This window comes from Odontesthes bonariensis, chromosome 3, assembly GCF_027942865.1.
Source record: "Odontesthes bonariensis isolate fOdoBon6 chromosome 3, fOdoBon6.hap1, whole genome shotgun sequence".
NCBI lineage: Eukaryota > Metazoa > Chordata > Actinopteri > Atheriniformes > Atherinopsidae > Odontesthes > Odontesthes bonariensis.
Window position 1 is genome coordinate 42,525,718 of NC_134508.1, and position 18,814 is coordinate 42,544,531.

Sequence of the window (18,814 nt, forward strand, 5' to 3'; positions counted from 1 at the left end):
GAAGTAAATGCTCTCGGCACTCGGGCTTTGTTCTTTTGTTTACAGCGCTGTGTAATTGCAGACATGAGCGGCGGTGTTTGCCCCATCCTGACCCAGCTGCGCGTCAATCCCACACACTTCCAAGCCACAGGGACAAGCCCTTAAGGTCATCAGAGCCAAAGTGAAGCTTTCAATTGAGGAGCAATTACAAAGAGGCACATGTTAAATCTGTTGCTTTTCACATGGTGTTATCAGCTCTACTGACCTGCGCTTATGTCCACTCGTGTAAAATCTTTTTCATGGAAACTGATTTAAGCTGGAAATTTGTGATTCAGAGAAGTGCCATTTTGAAGAGCATTTCATCCTGTTAAAACAGATTTGATTATATTATTCTATTTAAGTGTCTGCTGTCTTCACAGATTTAGTCATGATAAGTGTTGTTTGTTTTTTACTGTGCCTTTTTGGCATATTTTAATGTTGTAATTGTCTAATCAACAGTTTGATCTGCTGCTATAAATATCTATATATTGCTGATCCCATGATAAATATACAGGAAAAACAGCTCTAAAGTTGTGACATGACAAGTAATGTTTATGGACAACAAAAAAAGTTTTTACACATCATGAAATATGGTTGTGGTGTGACTTGTCCTTCGCTCACAGTAAATTGCCTGCTTTGGTCACTTTCGCCATTACTTTACACTATTAGCTGCCTGTTTTAACACATGCAATATTAGATTTAAAAAATAAATTTAACATCTCCTATATTGTCAACTGGCTGTTAGGCTGCAAAGATAAGATTTATAAGCAACACGGGACACTTTATCAGGATGTTCAAAAGTTCATTTGCTTGAAAACAAAAACGACATTGGAGCTTGGAATGTTTGGAAGGGAGATTTCAGCCATCTTGGAAACGTTCTGGGATGCTGAAGGACAAATTTCTTATTTCGCTGCCTTGAAACAACTTTCTGAGTTGTGACATTTTGTCCACTTCTGAGGAAAAAAATGTGCAGCATGTGAAATGTCACTCAGTTTGATATATTGTATTTCAGTAGGTTAACTGTACAAATAAAGTGTGTTTTTAAACGGCTGTCAATTTTAGCTACTTCCATAGAGAGTAATGATTTCAGTAATTTATGTTTATACATTAATGCTGCTGAAAAGTGTCTTCTTCCATTTGGACCATTAACCACTGTACTGTGATGTTTACATGAAACGTTATTAGGAATTAGACTGAGGTATGTAAAAGAAATGTTAGCCATATTCTGCCTGTAGAAGGGAACCACATATTTTTTGAAGTCCTACTTAATGGTATGAAACAACTTTGCCTGAATGATGTCTGCAGCACACTGATGAACTTGTGATGACCACATATTTAATGATATTACCTGCACTGCATCTGTTGTAGGAGGAACAGGAGCTTTGGTGGAAGACTCGCATGTGCTGTTAATGTTCCAGAAAATAAAAGTATAATATAGAGACAAATGCAGCCTGCAGATGTAAAAGTAGCCTTTCACTAGAAGCCATCAGTCATATAAAGGTGGGTCTTTCCTTCCTTTCTCCTTGAATAGTCTTAACTTTTGAATAGACTTAACTATTTAAAAGCAAATGCTGTGACCAAGTAGTATTTTCATGCATTTGAATTTGTGGCTGCATTTACACATTTCTAAACTGAAACTAAGAGAATATTCGATAAATTCTTTATTTTATTTAACAAGACTTAAATATATATATATATATTTTTTTTTTATTTTTTTTTTATTCTTTTTTTAATTGGCGTTACATGAATACAGTTCAAATTAATTTGGCTGATTTGAGAAAAATTGGATTCGAATTGAAATGTTTCCTTTTTTCTCTCCGCGCTTAGATGACGCGTGTTGTAAAGTGGCGCCATATAAATAAACTGAACTAAATCTAATCCAATTAATCTATTTACTTCACTTTATCAGATCAGACTTGAAGTTGTTTGGGCTGGATACAGTCTACATACAGCCTGACGCAAAAGGTTTGGGAATATTTTCAGGTCAAATCCCAGTTTGTTCGCTTCAAATGTCTCAAATGTTCATTTCAAAACGACGTGTTTCATTTCGGGTCGCAAACCTTGAGCCAGAAGACAAATGATGCCAGGAAATAAAGCTGATATCTAAGAGTCTGTTTGTTCAACGCGTTTGGATGCGGGCTGTTGATCCAGGCTGCAGCTTCGGCGCGCGCTGCGGTGCGCGCTGCGGTGCGCGCAGCTGCTAATGAGAAGGTGTGAAAGAGCAGAATGAATTAGTTTGAATGAATGCCGTGTTTGTGTTCATTCTCAAAACTTCAGAGAGGTGTGACGCTGTTACGGCATAATGTGAATATAAATAGGTTAGGCTTGGAAGTAATAGCTCATAGGTTTCTACATTAAAAAAAACGCAAGCCGGAATTATCTATTTAATTTAGCCTGGGCAAAAATGATCAATTCACTTGATAGAGCAAGAAATAGTTAAATAAACTTTGAGTTCTCAAGGATGAAGGCTGTAAGAATCCAAGAGCTCCACTTATCACTTTGAAAAAAAGCGGCTGGAAGGCTCTGGGGTTTGATGAATTAGGCTGAAAAAAATGATCATTTGCACTTTAATTTGATACAGAATAAAGATGGGTGTTAATGAATATTGTAACATAGGGCGATATTTTTTTTTAAATTGGTTAAGGTGGACAAAAGGCATCAGCTTCATGGCAGTTTCCCCCCTGAGTCTCAGCACCTCGGCCCCTTTAATTCTATTTATAAAGTCCACAAAGACACTCTATCCGTCTGGGCTCAGTTAGGTAGTTACCAAGGAAAAAACATCAAACGAAAGTATAGAAATATATCCGCATAAAAATAGTTTTGAAAACCAAACGTTATCTTTTCTTTTGTGCACTGTGAACCCTCTGCAGGAGCATTTGGCTTTTAAAGAACTGCTGCAAACACAATGAGGCCTCAGCCTCAGTGGGCTGCCAGTGGTTTTAAAATGAATGAAAAATGCTTCCGGTCAAGAGAGTTTGCAAAAGGTTACGTGAAGTCAATCAGTCAATAAATAAAGAGGAGGGTCCATATAACTGCTGACCCAATAAGCATTTTCTTGAAATGAGGGTTTCTAATCATATCAGGCCTGTGTGAATGTGTCTGTCTGACTGATGGCTGAGCTGCACTCACATGGCATTAAAAGCTCATCTTGACACGTTTCCTTGATGATAAATGAAGAACCGCGTTAGTGAAAATATATTTAATAATTAAACATGGCATAGTTACACAAAGGAAATGCAAAACAAAGGAGTGAAAGTGGATCCGTAGAATATAAAAGAAAGACCTACTGCAAAGGTTTGAGTTTCCCCGTCAACAGCAGCAAGTTCATCACGAGGGAATGCAAGGCAGGGCTAGGACAAAAACACATTTCTGCTGGAGGATGCTTCCTCCTATCGCTTACGTCTGTGCGGGTCTTTCTGTGTGGAGACTGCACGAGACGGTCCAGCAAATAACTTTCTCCACTCACACTGAGTGTCCCAAAGGTTCTGCAAGTCCAGTCCTATAATCTGCGTGCGGGTCACTCCTCCTGGGTGTTCTCTGAGTGAGAGCTCGAGCTTTCGGACTGCCGGTCCGTGTCGGCAGCAGATCTTTCCTGTTCAGAGAGCTGCTCGCTGCTGGGGATGGAGTTCTTCTTTGGGCGACCTTTTGGTTTAGTAGGCGACTCCAGGCCCCCGCCTTGTAGTACCTTCGGGTCCAAAGTGAGTGAGAAAAATCAGATTTAGGTTAGAAAAAGAACTGACTGTAAAGAATTTAGGTAATGAAAGCGCAGCCGTCACGATGCAACAGCCTCTTAAAGCTTTCTGAATACTACAGCTTTAAGCACTTAGACTGATTTATTTCAGAGGACTTCCAAAAAAAGTCTCCAACGTGGGCATGTTCTCTAAACAGCGTAGTGTGACAGTGACATTTCATTTCGCTTAACTACGCCTCCAATCATTTGTTAAAATAACTGAAGGCAAAATCATTTTCTGGTGTTTGTACTGCTTCTTTATTGTTGCAGCGTTTAACTTGTCCACTTACAAAACCACCGCATACTGTACAACTGTCATGGCATCGTCATCAGTGTCCAACTTACAATTTTCTTCCACTTCATCCTTCTGTTCTGGTACCACGTTTTCACTTGCAGTTGACTGAGGCCCAGAGACTCCGCCAGGTCTATTCTGTAAGGAGCAAACACATAATTAAATTCAAATATTTGATATTTTAATTCAAAATCAGGTCAGAAAAAAACTTCTACATTTTACATTGCTTGCTCCTAATAGTTTGAATGAGTTTTTCTTTTTTTACTTTTTGTGGTTTAGCTGCTTTATAAGGTTGAAATTTACACTCTTTGATTTAAAAAAATAAAATGCGCATAATGTGTATTTTTAGTAATATTTTCGTTCCTGAATTTTGAGAGTGCACATGTTTAAATTGGACCAGAGACCAATAAATTAAATGATTGCCACAGTGTGTGAAGATAAAAATCCAACAGGAAATGCGATGTGCAGACATTTTTATTGGATAAATCTGAAAGGGGACATTAAAAATAAGATCACATGTGTTTTTTTCTGGTCAGAGGATGGTAGTCACTGTCCACTATTCACGCCGTCATGGACGCACCTGTCGGGCGTAGAGAGGTACTTCTGCTTCTCGAAGCGCTTCTCCAGGCCCATGAGCTGCAGCTCGGTGAACACGGTGCGGCTGCGGCGGCCCTTCTTGGTCTTGCTGCCTCCGTCGGCTCCATGTTCCAGCTTCCCGCGGAGGTGCAGGTCCAGCGGCAGGTGGTGGGACGCGGCGCCGACCTGTAGGCCCGGGGCCGCGGACAGAAGCGGGGAGCCGAGCGGGGAGCCCAGCGAGCAGGACAGGGGTGACATGGGGAACTTCAGCAGGCTCGTCTGGTCGGCTTTTAGTACTATAACAATGTCAAGAAGAAATAGAAGAAAAATTAGGTTTGTTTTGTTTTGTTTTGTTTAAAAAAAAAAACAGGTCTGTGGTCGCTGTTTTTCTTTTGGCTGCACGTGAGATTAACGTAACTAGTCTCAACCAAAGTAAATGCTATATTTATTTTATTAGTTTATTCTCTAACACGGTATTTTCAATAGTGGAGAAATAATACTACATGCAGGGAAGATTTTTGGTCATCTGGGAAGAAAAAAAATTGAATCATGAATTTATAAAAGGCTGAATTAGACCCACTGATGCAAAAAAAACTTAAAAACATGAATTATCCTTAAGTAAACATCTGTTATCATACCAGGCTGTTATATCATTAAGGACAAGCCTGTGTAGACTATTTTAAATTAAACCAGATTAAGAAGGGATTGATAATAAGATCGTATCTAAAATGTAAGTGGTAGAAGTCACAGTTTTGGCTCAAGTTGACCTCCTGACTTTGAGTTTGGGAAAAAAAAAAGTCCTCCTTGATAAATCTTCATCAAACAAATCGAAGCTTCAGTTTGCCACAGGTTTGGAGTAATGTTAGATATTAGAGGTAGGCTACAGGCGCTACAGGGTCCGAAAAACATTAAAAATCACCTTAAATATCACTGTTATTATCTGACATACCTGAACGAAAGTAAATTAAATAAATGTATCCTGAAACCTGACAGGAAATCCTCAACTGAAGCACCTTCCAAAATAATAATAAAAAATCTTTGATTTGAAAATACAAGCTTATTTTGGGAGCCTTAAATATTATTATCAATCACATAAAAACAGATGTTTTATTCGTTTACTGTCAGTTTATACTAGAAATCCTAATAGGCTATATAAATATATTTTTTTATCAGAGGCTAATATTTGGATTAATTTAATATCTTAGCTGTTACCGAAATGTAACACAGAAATGGAAAAATGCAGCAACATTTACAATTATGTTAATATTGTAGGTTGTTACATATTATAGCATCAATAAAATGTTCAAACATTAAGCTACAATAATAAAAACAGTAAGGACAATGCTGTTATTATCAATGCTGTTCCTTTGGCCTGTTTTCCAGCAGGACCCCCCTCACCGACCACCCTCTTACCCAGCTGGCTGTGGAAGGGCCGGGCAGAGAGAAGAGCCTGTACTCCGAATTTGAGCAGCTCCCCTGCCGGGGCTGAAACTTTGTGCTCCGGGTGGTCAGTCAGGATTTCCTCTATCATGAAACTCCTGTAACGATGAGTTCTGTGGTCCGGGTGGACTTCGGGAGGATAGTAATGCGCCCCCATATCCAGAGGATGATGCATATCGTGGCCGCGCGGTCACCGTGACGGACACCAAACGCCTTCACCAATTATCACTCCTTCAGTGGCCCAAGCCAGAACTCATGTTCCCTATGTAGCCCCACTTCAGTCCGAAGATCACCACCGTGGCTCGGAGTTATCCTCAGGCTCAGACCGAGCGAAGGTCGCGGAGTTTCTCTGCGCGTCTGTGGCTCCTCTGATGGGACTTTATTCGCTACTTCTGTCCAGTTAGGGCTTCTTTAAGAGAAAATTTTTTTTGGAGACGATGGGAAACAGTTGACCAAAAATCCCCGAATCCGACCGTGTGCATGCCCAGTCGATGTCTGGGGACCGCGTGGGTCAGAGCTATTTGTCAGGCGCGCAGCGCGTCACCTTGGCAGTGAGTTGAGGAATAAGCTTTTGGTTTTAAGAGTCTCGTTATGGCTCCACCTCCTCTCTGAGTTAGTCTGCCTTCAGCCTTTTCTAACCAAAGATACATGCAAACCGCACTTGACCTTCACGGATTTATGCAAAACGGAATAAAATAAGGACTTCAAAGCGTGAACACTTTTAGCCACTTGCGAGTAACTTTTCCGCTTTTGAGGCCATTCGCCTTGTGATGATGAACATGTTGAAAATGATGAGCAGACACAGCATCAGAGGAAGCTCCACTTACAGAATGATTTTTCTGATAATGTGTATGTCACTGCATGCTTTGATAAACATTCACGTGGGCTGATTTGCATGAGGCGTTCCGGCTGAATTTTGCAGTATAGCGTTGGTTTTGATGCTGTTTTCTGACTGGATCAATGTTCTGCTCCGCTCCACTCACGCATCTCAGAGGTCAGAAAAATACAATTCCACAGCACATCTTTCTTTGCAGATGCTCAGATATCTCCGGCACGATACTTTTCCTCCAAAATAAATCTACAAAGGCACACGTTTTATTGGCTAAATAGAAATATGCTTGCGTAACATAAATGCAATGAGTTCAGGTTTACTAACTGATTCATTCTTGTTGGTTTTCATCAAAGATTTGTTGAATGAACATTTAAGATGGTTTATGGTTTATTTTTATGGTTTATTTCAGCATTAGACAGTTCTATTGTATCATGCGAAATTATTTGGGTCAACATACTCTAGGGCCAATTAAATGTACTTATTTTGTAAAATAGTTTTGGTTTTACGAGGTTTGTCCTTATCAGTCTCGTGGTTCCAGTTCGGTCTGTTTTCATTCATTAAATAAGACTTACAAGTAACTGAGACAAGATTCAGTTTAATTTCAGTAAAAGTTATGTTGATCCAACCCAGATACCCAAGTAGACGCAACAGAATAAAATATTGTTTAAAGAAAACTATAGTTGTGTGGAAATGTGCTGTTTTTTTTCTTTTTGTATTAATTCAACAAATCGTGTTTTTGAGGAGCTCTGGTTCTGTACCATGGAGCTGAAACCTTAAGAGGATCCAGGGATGATTTACAATCTGAGATTTAGTGAGTTGAAATTTTCATTCTCTGAGTTTTAAACTTTTCAACTATGAGCAGACTGGAATGTAGAGAAAATGGGAATACATCTCACAGCACCATAGGTCTCAGATTTAGATGTGTGCACATCAAAAATAATTCCCACTGTAGGCAGTATAAAATGTTAAGAATCTTAAATGTTTAAAGAAGTGTGTACTTAGAGCTCAAGATAAAAACTTTGATCTTAGCAGACCTCCTTGTAGAATAGAGTACAAATTTAGAATGTCCATCATATGCTTTTCATTCTGCTGTCTAACTGATCTATAAGTGGCTCATGCATGGAGTTTTACATTTCTTATACTAAAGCAAATATTCTGTAAAATGCCTTGGCAGTTTTAGAGTTGGTCTCGACGGATAACCCACACCAATAAGGGAGGCATCTGATTGGTCATACATTCATTCTGTTGCAGAGCAGCAAGCTCAAACATATGCCACATTCATTAAATAAACTGTCATCAACCTCATGAAGCTCAATGATAGATCCCCTACAAAGACTTGATCTGGTATTAAGCTGAGATTTAAAAAAAAATCAACAGAGGTTCTCCAAGATGCTGAACAATGTAGTGGTCTGAGTTCCAATGTAGGAGAATAAATGCAAAATGGCCAAATGTATTGATACGTTTCGAATAGCTGTTTTTGGAATGAAAGCAAGTGATCAATATTTTATATTCATGCAATTAAACACATACCTGATGCCATTTTTTCATCTTAAAATGAATTTCCTGCACTGCTTGACTAGATCTTCCTCTGGTGGCCACAACTGAGATTGCCACGAGGTCTTCATGATGCTCATTATTTCCACCTCTGATGGTCAAAGTAAAATGACAGGCAGACATACCAGCCATGTATTTTATCTGACATTATATTTCCAAGTGTGATGGATGTATCTTGTAGTATTCTTATTATGTTGGTCAGAGGTTGAGCACACTGTCCATTAATTAGAAGACCCGTGTCATTGGGCATTATAAATACAGATTCCCTAGTTACCCCAGAAACACCAGTGTTATGTGAGTGCTTTTTTTCTTCTTTATTAAGGTGGATGAAAAGATTGTGTGAATGTGGCCTCTATTCTGAAGTACTTCCAGTGATCAAAAATACTGGAGAAGTGCTATATAAATGCAGTAATGTGTCTTACTTGGGTTATGCTCCTTTTGTTTGACATTACATGTAAGTTTTAGAAACTCATCAGCTGATTGACTAGAAATGATTTAGAAATTACTCTTTGAATTAAACAATAAGATTGTTCCAGCCCCACCCCCCCATGAGCTGTCACCTTACCATGGTGGGGGGGTTTGCTTCGAGGACCTCCTCAATAATACCGACACGCCTTCCGATGAGGAAGCAAAGTTGGGGAGCTCGGACGTGGGGCCTCCCATTTCTGGGGCTGAGGTTGCCGAGGTTGTCAAAAAACTCCTCGGTGGCAAGGCCCCGGGGGTGGATGAGGTCCGTCCTGAGTTCCTCAAGGCTCTGTATGTTGTAGGGCTGTCTTGGTTGACACGCCTCTGGGCAGTGGGGGCAGTGCCTCTGGACTGGCAGATCGGGGTGGTGGTCCCCCTCTTTAAAAAGGGGGACCGGAGGGTGTGTTCCAACTATAGGGGGATCACACTCCTCAGCCTCCCTGGTAAGGTCTATTCGGGGGTACTGGAGAGGAGGATCCGCCGGATAATCGAATCTCGGATTCAGGAGGTGCAGACTAGTGTGGTTTTCGTCCTGGCCGTGGAACAGTGGACCAGCTCCATACCCTTGGCAGGATCCTGGAGGGTTCATGGGAGTTTGCCCAACCGGCCTACATGTGTTTTGTGGACTTGGAGAAGGCGTTCGACCCTCGGGGACTCTTGTGGGGGGTGCTCCGGGAGTATGGAGTGCCGGACCCCTTGATATGGGCTGTTCGGTCTCTGTATGACCGGTGTCAGAGTTTGGTCCGTATTGCCGGCAGTAAGTTGGACATGTTTCCTGTGAGGGTTGGACTCCGTCAGGGCTGCCCTTTGTCACCGATTCTGTTCATAATATTTATGGACAGAATTTCTAGGCGCAGCCAGGGCGTTGAGGGGGTCCGTTTTGGCGACCTCAGAATCGGGTCTCTGCTTTTTGCAGACGATGCGGTTCTGTTGGCGTCGTCGGGCCGTGACCTTCAGCTCTCACTGGAGCGGTTCGCAGCCGAGTGTGAAGCGGCTGGGATGAGAATCAGCACCTCCAAATCTGAGACCATGGTCCTCAGCCGGAAAAGGGTGGAATGCTCTCTCCGGGTCGGGAATGAGATCCTTCCCCAAGTGGAGGAGTTCAAGTATCTCGGGGTCTTGTTCACAAGTGAGGGACGAATGGAGCAGGAGATTGACAGGCGGATCGGTGCGGCGTCTGCAGTGATGCGGGCTCTGCACCGGCCCGTCGTGGTGAAGAAGGAGCTGAGCCAGAAGGCGAAGCTCTCGATTTACCGCTCAATCTATGTTCCTACCCTCACCTATGGTCCCGAGCTGTGGGTAGTGACCGAAAGAACGAGATCGCGAATACAAGCGGCCGAAATGAGTTTCCTCCGCAGGGTGTCTGGGCTCTGCCTTAGAGATAGGGTGAGAAGCTCGGTCATCCGGGAGGGGCTCAGAGTAGAACCGCTGCTCCTCCGCATCGAGAGGAGTCAGATGAGGTGGCTCGGGCATCTGGTTAGGATGCCTCCTGGACGCCTCCCTGGTGAGGTGTTCCGGGCCCGTCCCAGGCCAGCCGAGAAACATAGTCTCTCCAACGTGTCCTGGGTCTTCCCCGGGGTCCCCCCAGAAGAGCTGGAGGAAGTGGCTGGGGACAGGGACGTCTGGGTTTCTCTGCTCAAGCTGCTGCCCCCGTGACCCGACCCCCAGAGAAGCGGAAAATAATGGATGGATGGATGGATTGTTCCAGCCACTCCCATGTGAATGTTTTCATGATAACATGTTTGCTTACAACACAGGAAAACAAGGAAAACCCATATTCGAAAGTTTTAGGACGCTGTGTAAAATGTTAAGAAAAACCGAATGCAATGATTTTGCAAATCACATAAACAGTTATTCAATTCACAATAGAACAGAAAATATGTTGATCGTTGAAAGTGAGACATTTTACTCTTTAATGAACAATATCAGCTTGAGTTCGATGGCAGGGACAGTTGTGAAGGGGGCTGGAAATTTAAGTGGTAATAAAGATAAACCGCTTGAGGAATATGATGTAACTAATTAGGTTAATTGGCAACAGGTCAGTAACATTCTTGCACAGAGCACCTTTCCTTACTCTGCTCTCTTACTCAGCATAAATACATGAAATTTTTGTTGTCATTATTGTGTTTCTCTCTTTTTTCTCTCTCAGCAGGTACCGCTGGCCAATTGTTATCATGCCTTCTGATCCCTCTTCCTTTCCCTTCTCTTCTGCTCACTCAATCCACAACTGGTTGAGGCAGATGGGCCTGAGGTCTCATCTGGTCTTTTTCTCTCTATTGTCTCTTTGTACATGCTCAGAACAGGGTTTTGGAATCCAGTGGTTTCCCTGACTGGATAACTTTTTTTGAATTGGCATTTTATAAACCGGAACGTATTTTATATTCATTTGATTTAATTGCATTATAATTGGATTTTAATTTATTAGATTGAGCAGGAGCTCATATTTCAATTTACTTGGACTGTATCTTTCAAGTGCCGCAGGATAACTTTTGTTATTACTGAATAAGAGCACCTAAGAGTGGGAGAGAAGATGGACAGAGGTTAAACCATCTCCAAAAAACTGCAAAGACAAATAGTGGAGCAATTCCAGAATAAAAATCCTGATTGTAAACTTGTGAGGAATTTAAATATTCCATCATCTACATTACAATCAATTAAATTCAATTCAATTCAATTCAAAAATACTTTATTTATCCCAGAGGGAAATTAAATGTTGATGTAACTCAATTAAATCAAGGAGTTATTATAGATACTGATGGCTGTGGGCAGGAAAGATTTCCTGTAGCGGTCCGTTTTGCATCCAAACTGAAGAAGCCTTTGACTGAAGAGACTCTGTTTTCCGATAACAGTCTCATGGAGAGGATGTTCAGGGTTGTCCATAATTCTCTTGATTTTATGCAAAATCCTTCTTTGCATTATTGTCTCCAGAGGTTCCACAGTCGTCCCCAGAACAGAACCAGCCTTCCTTATTACATTACATCACAAATCGGTCATTTTGCAGACGCTTTTAAAGACCAAAGCGACTTACAATAAGTGCGTTCAACATCGGTAGGCAAAAGAACTTCAGGTCACAAGAAATCATAAGTGCATTTCCTTCCAAAACCAAACAGCTAAGTGCAAAACTAGTGCTAGAGTAAGTGCGATAAGTTAGGTACCTCAGCCTCTCACCAACTGCACACCAGTCACAGCGGGGTGGGGATGCGAACCCTGGTTCGGGTAGGGGAAGAAATAAAAGAGGTAAGAAAAGCAGGAATGGGATTCAAACCCTGGTTCGGGTAGGGGGTAATGAAAATATAGAGGGTGCCAGTGGTGGAGGAAAAAATAAGTGCGTAAGGAACTAGGACGGAGCAGGTGATGTCCTAAGAGGGCGGATCAGGGTAGTGTTTCCTGAAGAGGTGGGTTTTCAGCCTGCGGCGAAAGATGGGCAGCGACTCAGCTGTCCTGATATCAGTCGGGAGATCGTTCCACCATCGGGGTGCCAGAACAGAGAAAAGCCGTGACCGTGTCGATCGTGCGCAGGGACCCCTGAGTGACGGGGCAGCCAGGCACCTGGTGGCCGCAGAGCGAAGTGTTCGGGCGGGGGTGAAGGGCTTGACCATAGCCTGGAGGTATGAAGGAGCTGTTCCTTCCACTGCCCTGTAGGCCAGCACCAGAGTCTTAAACTGGAGGCGAGCGGCTACAGGGAGCCAGCGTAGAGAGCGGAGAAGGGGAGTGGTGTGGGAGAACTTGGGGAGGTTGAACACCAGACGAGCAGCAGCTTTCTGAACCAGCTCCAGAGGTCTGATGGCAGAAGCCAGGGCGCCAGCAAGGAGGGAGTTGCAGTAGTCCAGGCGGGAGATGACAAGAGCCTGGATGAGCACCTGTGCTGCCTTGTCGGTGAGGAAGGGGCGAATCCTCCGGATGTTGTAGAGGAGGAATCGGCAGGAACGGGACAGTTGGTCGTCCAGGGTCACACCCAGATTCCTCGCGGTCCGGGTTGACGTCACCACGGAGTCATCCATGGTGATGGCCAGATCTCGGAATGGGCAGCCCTTCCCCGGGAGAAACACCAGCTCAGTCTTGTCCAGGTTGAGCTTAAGGTGGTGCATCGACATCCACCCCGAGATGTCTGCCAGGCACGCAGCAATGCGTGCTTCCACTTGGGTGTCAGAAGGGGGAAAAGACAGAATCAGCTGGGTGTCGTCTGCATAGCAGTGGTAGGAAAAGTTATGGGAGTGGATGACAGAACCAAGAGATGATGTGTAGAGGGAGAAAAGAAGAGGACCCAGGACCGAACCTTGGGGAACCCCAGTGGTGAGCCTACGTGGCTTCGAGACAGACCCTCTCAGTGTGACCTGGTAGGAGCGATCTGTCAGGTAGGATGAGAACATGGAGAGTGCAGAGCCAGAAACCCCCATTCCCTCCAGGGTAGAGAGAAGGATGTCGTGCTTCTCTGTGTCAAATGCTGCAGACAGGTCCAGGAGAATCAGGACAGAGGAGAGAGAGTTAGCTCGAGCAGTTTGGAGTGACTCAGTTACTGCTAGGAGGGCCGTCTCAGTTGAGTGGCCCACCTTGAACCCGGACTGGTAGGGATCCAAGAGGTTGTTTTGGTGGAGGTAAGAGGACAGTTGTTTAAAGACAGCACGTTCAAGAGTTTTGGACAGGAAGGGTAGAAGGGATACCGGTCTGTAATTCTTGATCTCTGAAGGGTCAAGAGCTGGTTTCTTTAGAAGAGGAGTGACTCTGGCAGTCCTGAAAGCAGAAGGAAAAGAGCTTGATGTCAAAGATGTGTTAATGAGGTGGGTCAGGTAAGGAAGAAGATCAGGTGCAGCAGAATGAAGGAGAGGGGAAGGGACTGGGTCAAGGGAACATGTGGTGGGGCGGCTGGATGTTACAAGGTGAAGGACCTCATTTGCAGAGAGGGGAGAGAAGTGGGACAGAGAGGGAGGTGGAGAGGGAGAAGGTGGTAGAGAGGGAGGAGTGGGAGAGCGACAGGTGTGGGTGGTGTGGACAGCTGGGAGGTGAGGGAAGGAAGATCGGATATTGTTAACCTTCTTGTCAAAGAAGTCGGCGAAATCGTCAGGGAGGAGGGAGGAGGAGGGGAGAGGGGGTGGGGGTTGGAGGAGGGATGAGAAAGTTTGGAAGAGTTTTTGGGGTTGGAAGCAGAAGTTTGAATTTTGTTACAGAAGAAGGCCGTTTTTGCAGCAGAGAGAGAGGAGGAAAAAGTGGAAAGCAAGGACTGGAAGGCAAGAAGGTCTTCAGGAAGTTTACTTTTCCTCCATTTGCGCTCAGCCGCCCTCACGCTCCGCCTCTCAGTACGCACTGAGTCCGACAGCCAAGGGGCAGGTGGAGCTGAGCGTGCAGGCCTGGAGGTGAGGGGACAGAGTTTGTCCAGAGAGGAGGACAGGGTGGAGAGAAGAAGATCAGTAGAAGTGTCAGGGGAAAGCGGAGAAAAAGATTCAGGGGCAGGCAGAGCAGAGAGAACAGAAGAGGAGAAGTCAGTGGGGGAGAGAGAGCGGAGATTGGGACGAGAAGATACCAAGTGGGTGGGGGGAGGTCGGGAGGGAGGAGAGGAGAGGGAGAGGGTGTAGGACATGAAGTAGTGGTCAGAGAGATGAAGGGGAGTGACAGAGAGGTTGGCGCTAGAACAGTGCCTGGTGAAGATAAGGTCCAGTATGTTGCCAGCCTTGTGGGTAGGAGGAGATGGGGAGAGAGCTAGGTCGAAGGAGAAGAGAAAAGAAACAAGAGGGTAAAGCTTCTCTGTCTGGATGTTGAAATCACCGAGAAGGATGAGGCCGGAGCCATCATCAGGGAAGTGAGAGACAAGAGTGTCCAGCTCCTCCAGGAAGTCCCCAATAGGGCCTGGTGGGCGATAAACTACAGCGATGGTGAGCTTGACTGGGTGAGAGACAGTGACAGCATGAAATTCAAAGGAGGGAGAGAATTGCAAGAGGGAACAAAGAGAGTATTTCCAGTCCTTGGAAATCAGCAGGCCAGTACCACCGCCCCGCCTCGCAGCTCTGGGAGTGTGAGAGAAAGAGTACGCATCAGACAGAGCTGCGGGCGTGGCAGTGTTTTCTGGGGTGATCCAGGTCTCTGTAAGAGCAAGAAAGTTAAGGAAGAGCATGGATGCATAACCTGAGATAAACTCAGCCTTCTGCACAGCAGACTGGCAGTTCCACAGCCCCCCTGCCACCACTTGCTCAACATGAGTAGAGAGAGAAGGGTGGATGAGGTTAGTGGGGTCCCGGCCTCTGGGTCTGACCCTGCATCTGCGTGGTCGCCGAGACCGAGAGGAAAGAACAGGAATGAAGCACATGGTTTCTTGAAAAATGGTACTTTACACTTACAGACACCGTCCAGACGAAGATCGTCCTTCAGGAAGTCGGACTTGACAAAGTCAAGTGCCTTTGTACGACAGCCTTCGTTTGGAGACTGACGCTTGAAAGCTGACGCTTCCAACAACAGGAGTTGCTTTGTACTGATTCACTAATTGCTGATTGTCTGCAGGAGTGCAGACCCCTCCCACAGATTAAAAGACAAGTGGCCACTCAGGGCTGAAGCTAGTTTCAGTGAGGCTGTTATCACACAGTGAAAACAAGCCTCCGGCAAATTTACTTTTAGCAGTCAAAAATCTAATAAAGATCTAGCAAAGATTTAGCAAAAATCTAGCAAAAGCAAAATGGTACACAAGATAAATGTAGCTTACGAATTCTGGATGAATCAAGAAGTCCACAGCTCCTCCAGAAGGTCAAACACACTCCTTATCAGGTTGTTGAGTCTTTTTAGGTCCCTGGTTCTGATGCTGCTGCCCCAACAGATGACGCAAGAGGAAATGACGCTCTCAACAACAGACTTGTAGAAGATCTGCAACATCTTGCTGCAAACCTTGAAGGACCTTAGCTTCCTCAGGAAGTACAGTCTGCTCTGTCCTTTCTTGTAGATGGCTTCACTGTTGTGTCTCCAGTCCAGTCTGTTGTCCAGATGAACACCAAGGTATTTATATTCCTCAACCACATCCACTTCTTCTCCCATGATGGAAACAGGGTTTGATCTGACCCTGTTTCTCCTGAAATCTACAATCATCTCCTTTGTTTTGTTAACATTCAAGATGAGATGATTGTTCCCACACCATGCCACAAAGCGGTCCACCAGCTCTCTGTACTCAGCTTCTTGTCCATCTCTGATACACCCGACAACTGCAGAGTCATCTGAATATTTCTGTAGATGACAGGAGTCTGACTTGTACTGGAAGTCTGAAGTGTACAGAGTGAAAAGGAATGGTGAGAGTACAGTCCCCTGTGGTGCTCCTGTGCTGCTGATCACCTGGTTAGACACACAATTCTTCAGTCTGACAAACTGTGGTCTGTTTGTCAGGTAGTCATTAATCCAGGTGATTGTTGAGGCCTCCACCTGAGTCTTCTGGAGTTTCAGACGAAGCAGATCAGGCTGAATTGTGTTAAATGCACTGGAGAAATCAAAGAACATGATCCTCACAATGCTGCCTGCTTTGTCCAGATGACAGTGGGTTTGTTGAAGCAGGTGTATGATAGCGTCTTCAACTCCAACTCCATGGCGATAAGCAAACTGCAGGGGATTCTGATATGTGCTGGTTTGCTTACACAGGTGGGTCAACAGGAGTCTCTCCAGGACCTTCATGATGTGGGATGTCAGGGCAACAGGTCTGTAGTCATTGATGACTGAAGGGTGAGTTTTCTTTGGTACCGGAACCAGACAGGATGTCTTCCACAACAGTGGTACCTTCTCTTGGGTCAAGCTAAGGTTGAAAAGGTGTTGCAGAATCCCACAGAGCTGCTCTGCACAGGCCTTCAGGACTCGGGGGCTGACACCATCTGGACCTGCAGCCTTATTCCGGTTCAGTCTCTCCAACTGCCTCTTCACCTGACTTCTAGAAACAGAAAAGTGGGAGGGGGAGGCAAAGGGGACAGCAGCATCTCCTGATTTGGTTGAAGACAAACTAGTGGAAGCAGAAGAATCCATGACTGAGGTGGAGGTGGAGATGTTACAGGAAAGCTGTGGGTCAGAGGAGGGTGGGATGTCTCTTTGGCTGGGAACAGGAGGGGAGGATGGTGAGCTTATTCCTGAACTGAACCTGTTGAAGAATGTGTTCAGCTCATTTGCTCTGTCCAGACTTCCATCCATCCGATCCTCCCTCTGCTTGAGGCCTGTGATCTTCTTCATTCCTGACCACACATCTCTGATATTGTTCCTCTGCAGTTTACTCTCAAGCTTCTTTCTATACACCTCCTTGCTTTCTCTGATCTTGACTTTGAGCTGCTTCTGTATACTCCTCAGTAACTCCCTGTCTCGCTCCCTAAAGGCTCTTTTTTTCTTGTTCAATAGTTCCTTTAGCTCAATGGGGATCCAGGGTTTGTTATTAGGGAAGCATCTCACTGTTCTGGTGGGGATGGTGTTGTCCACACAGAAGTTTATATAGTCAGTCACACACTCAGTCATGGCATTAATGTCCTCTCCATGTGGCTTACAAAGAGAAATCCAATCAGTTGCATCAAAACAACCCTGTAAGGCTTCTTCAGCTTCCTGTGACCACTTTCTAACAGTCCTTTTTGTGACAGGTAGTCTCTGGACAAGGGGTTTATATGCTGAACAGAGAAAAACAAGGTAGTGATCTGATTTACCCAGGGGAGGTCTTGATTTGGAAATGTATGAATCCTTGACATTTGTGTAAAACAAATCCAATGTCTTGTTTTCTCTGGTAGAGCAGCTGACAAACTGTTGAAAAGTTGGCAGTGTAGCAGAGAGTGAGGCATGATTAAAATCACCAGATATTGCCACAAAAGAATTGGGGTATTGTGTCTGTATCTTAGCAACAACGGAACTGATGACATCACATGCAGTGTCGGCAACAGCTGAGGGTGGAATGTAAACAGCCACCAAAACAACACTGGTGAACTCTCTTGGCAAATAATATGGACAAAAACTTACAGAGATGGATGGCAGAGATGGTTTGAACTTCTTCTTTCTTTCTCTCTTCTTTGCTCCTGCTCTGCATCCACGACGCCTCCTTTTCAATTCCAGTGGGATTTCTGGCTTCAGTTGTCAAATTATTTCTGCTTTTCCAATGTTAATCAGCTGCTCCCTGTTGTAAACCATCCTGTTGCTATGGTTATGCATCATAACAAAAGAGCAAAATATACAAAAGTATTGGGAAAAATCAATCCAGCTGCACAGCATCCAAGGCAGGAAGGAACAGTTGTCCAAAAAATGCAATTTCTTCCAAGAAAAAACAGGAATGAAATTTAGAAAAAAGAAAAAATCTCAATGTGAGGTACAGAGCTACTCCAACATGCTGCCACCCTCAGCGGCGCATTCTAGAACATATGTACTGTCATCAAAAGATTAAGAGAATCCAATTACATATCTATGCACAAGGGACACGGCTGAAAATCAGTACTGAATGCTGGGGATATTTGAGCCCTCAGGGAGAACTACATTAAGACAGGCATGATTCTGTCATGGAAATCCCTCAATGAGCTCAAGAACACCTCCAGAAATCATTGTAAACACAGTTCCCTGTGACATCCAAAACTGTAAGTAAAAGTTCTGTCATGCAAAGAATCCATACATACATTCAGAAACAACCCCCTTCCTCTGTAAGTCAAAGCTAAAATATAACAGGTAACATAACTGTTACTAGTTATAGCAATAACTGAGCCTGATGTCGCCATTAAAGCTGCAGTCTGCAACTCTTTTTCAAGCATAATGCCTGGAACTGTCCGGGGATTCTGAAAGTAGTACATTAAATACCCCAATACAAAAAAAATGAGTTCTCTAGGTCCCCTATATGTCCCGCTAGGTCCCTCCAAAGCCAGCAGGTTTGTTTACAAAATTGCAGACCGGACCGGTAAAAGGTAACCAATCAGGTTACGAGCTGGGCTCTGCTGCC

At 44.2% G+C, this 18,814-nt stretch overlaps 1 protein-coding gene across 1 annotated transcript; it reads right to left on the bottom strand.

Moving 5' to 3' along the window:
- Positions 1–3,259: 3,259 nt before the first annotated feature.
- Positions 3,260–6,586, bottom strand: barx1 (BARX homeobox 1). Its single transcript, XM_075461866.1, has 4 exons — positions 6,030–6,586; positions 4,621–4,912; positions 4,094–4,178; positions 3,260–3,703 (listed from the first exon to the last, which is right to left on the bottom strand). The coding sequence occupies exons 1-4, from the start codon at positions 6,229–6,231 to the stop codon at positions 3,536–3,538; spliced, it is 747 nt and encodes a 248-aa protein (XP_075317981.1). The 5' UTR covers positions 6,232–6,586; the 3' UTR covers positions 3,260–3,535.
- Between the last annotated feature and the right edge of the window lie 12,228 nt (positions 6,587–18,814).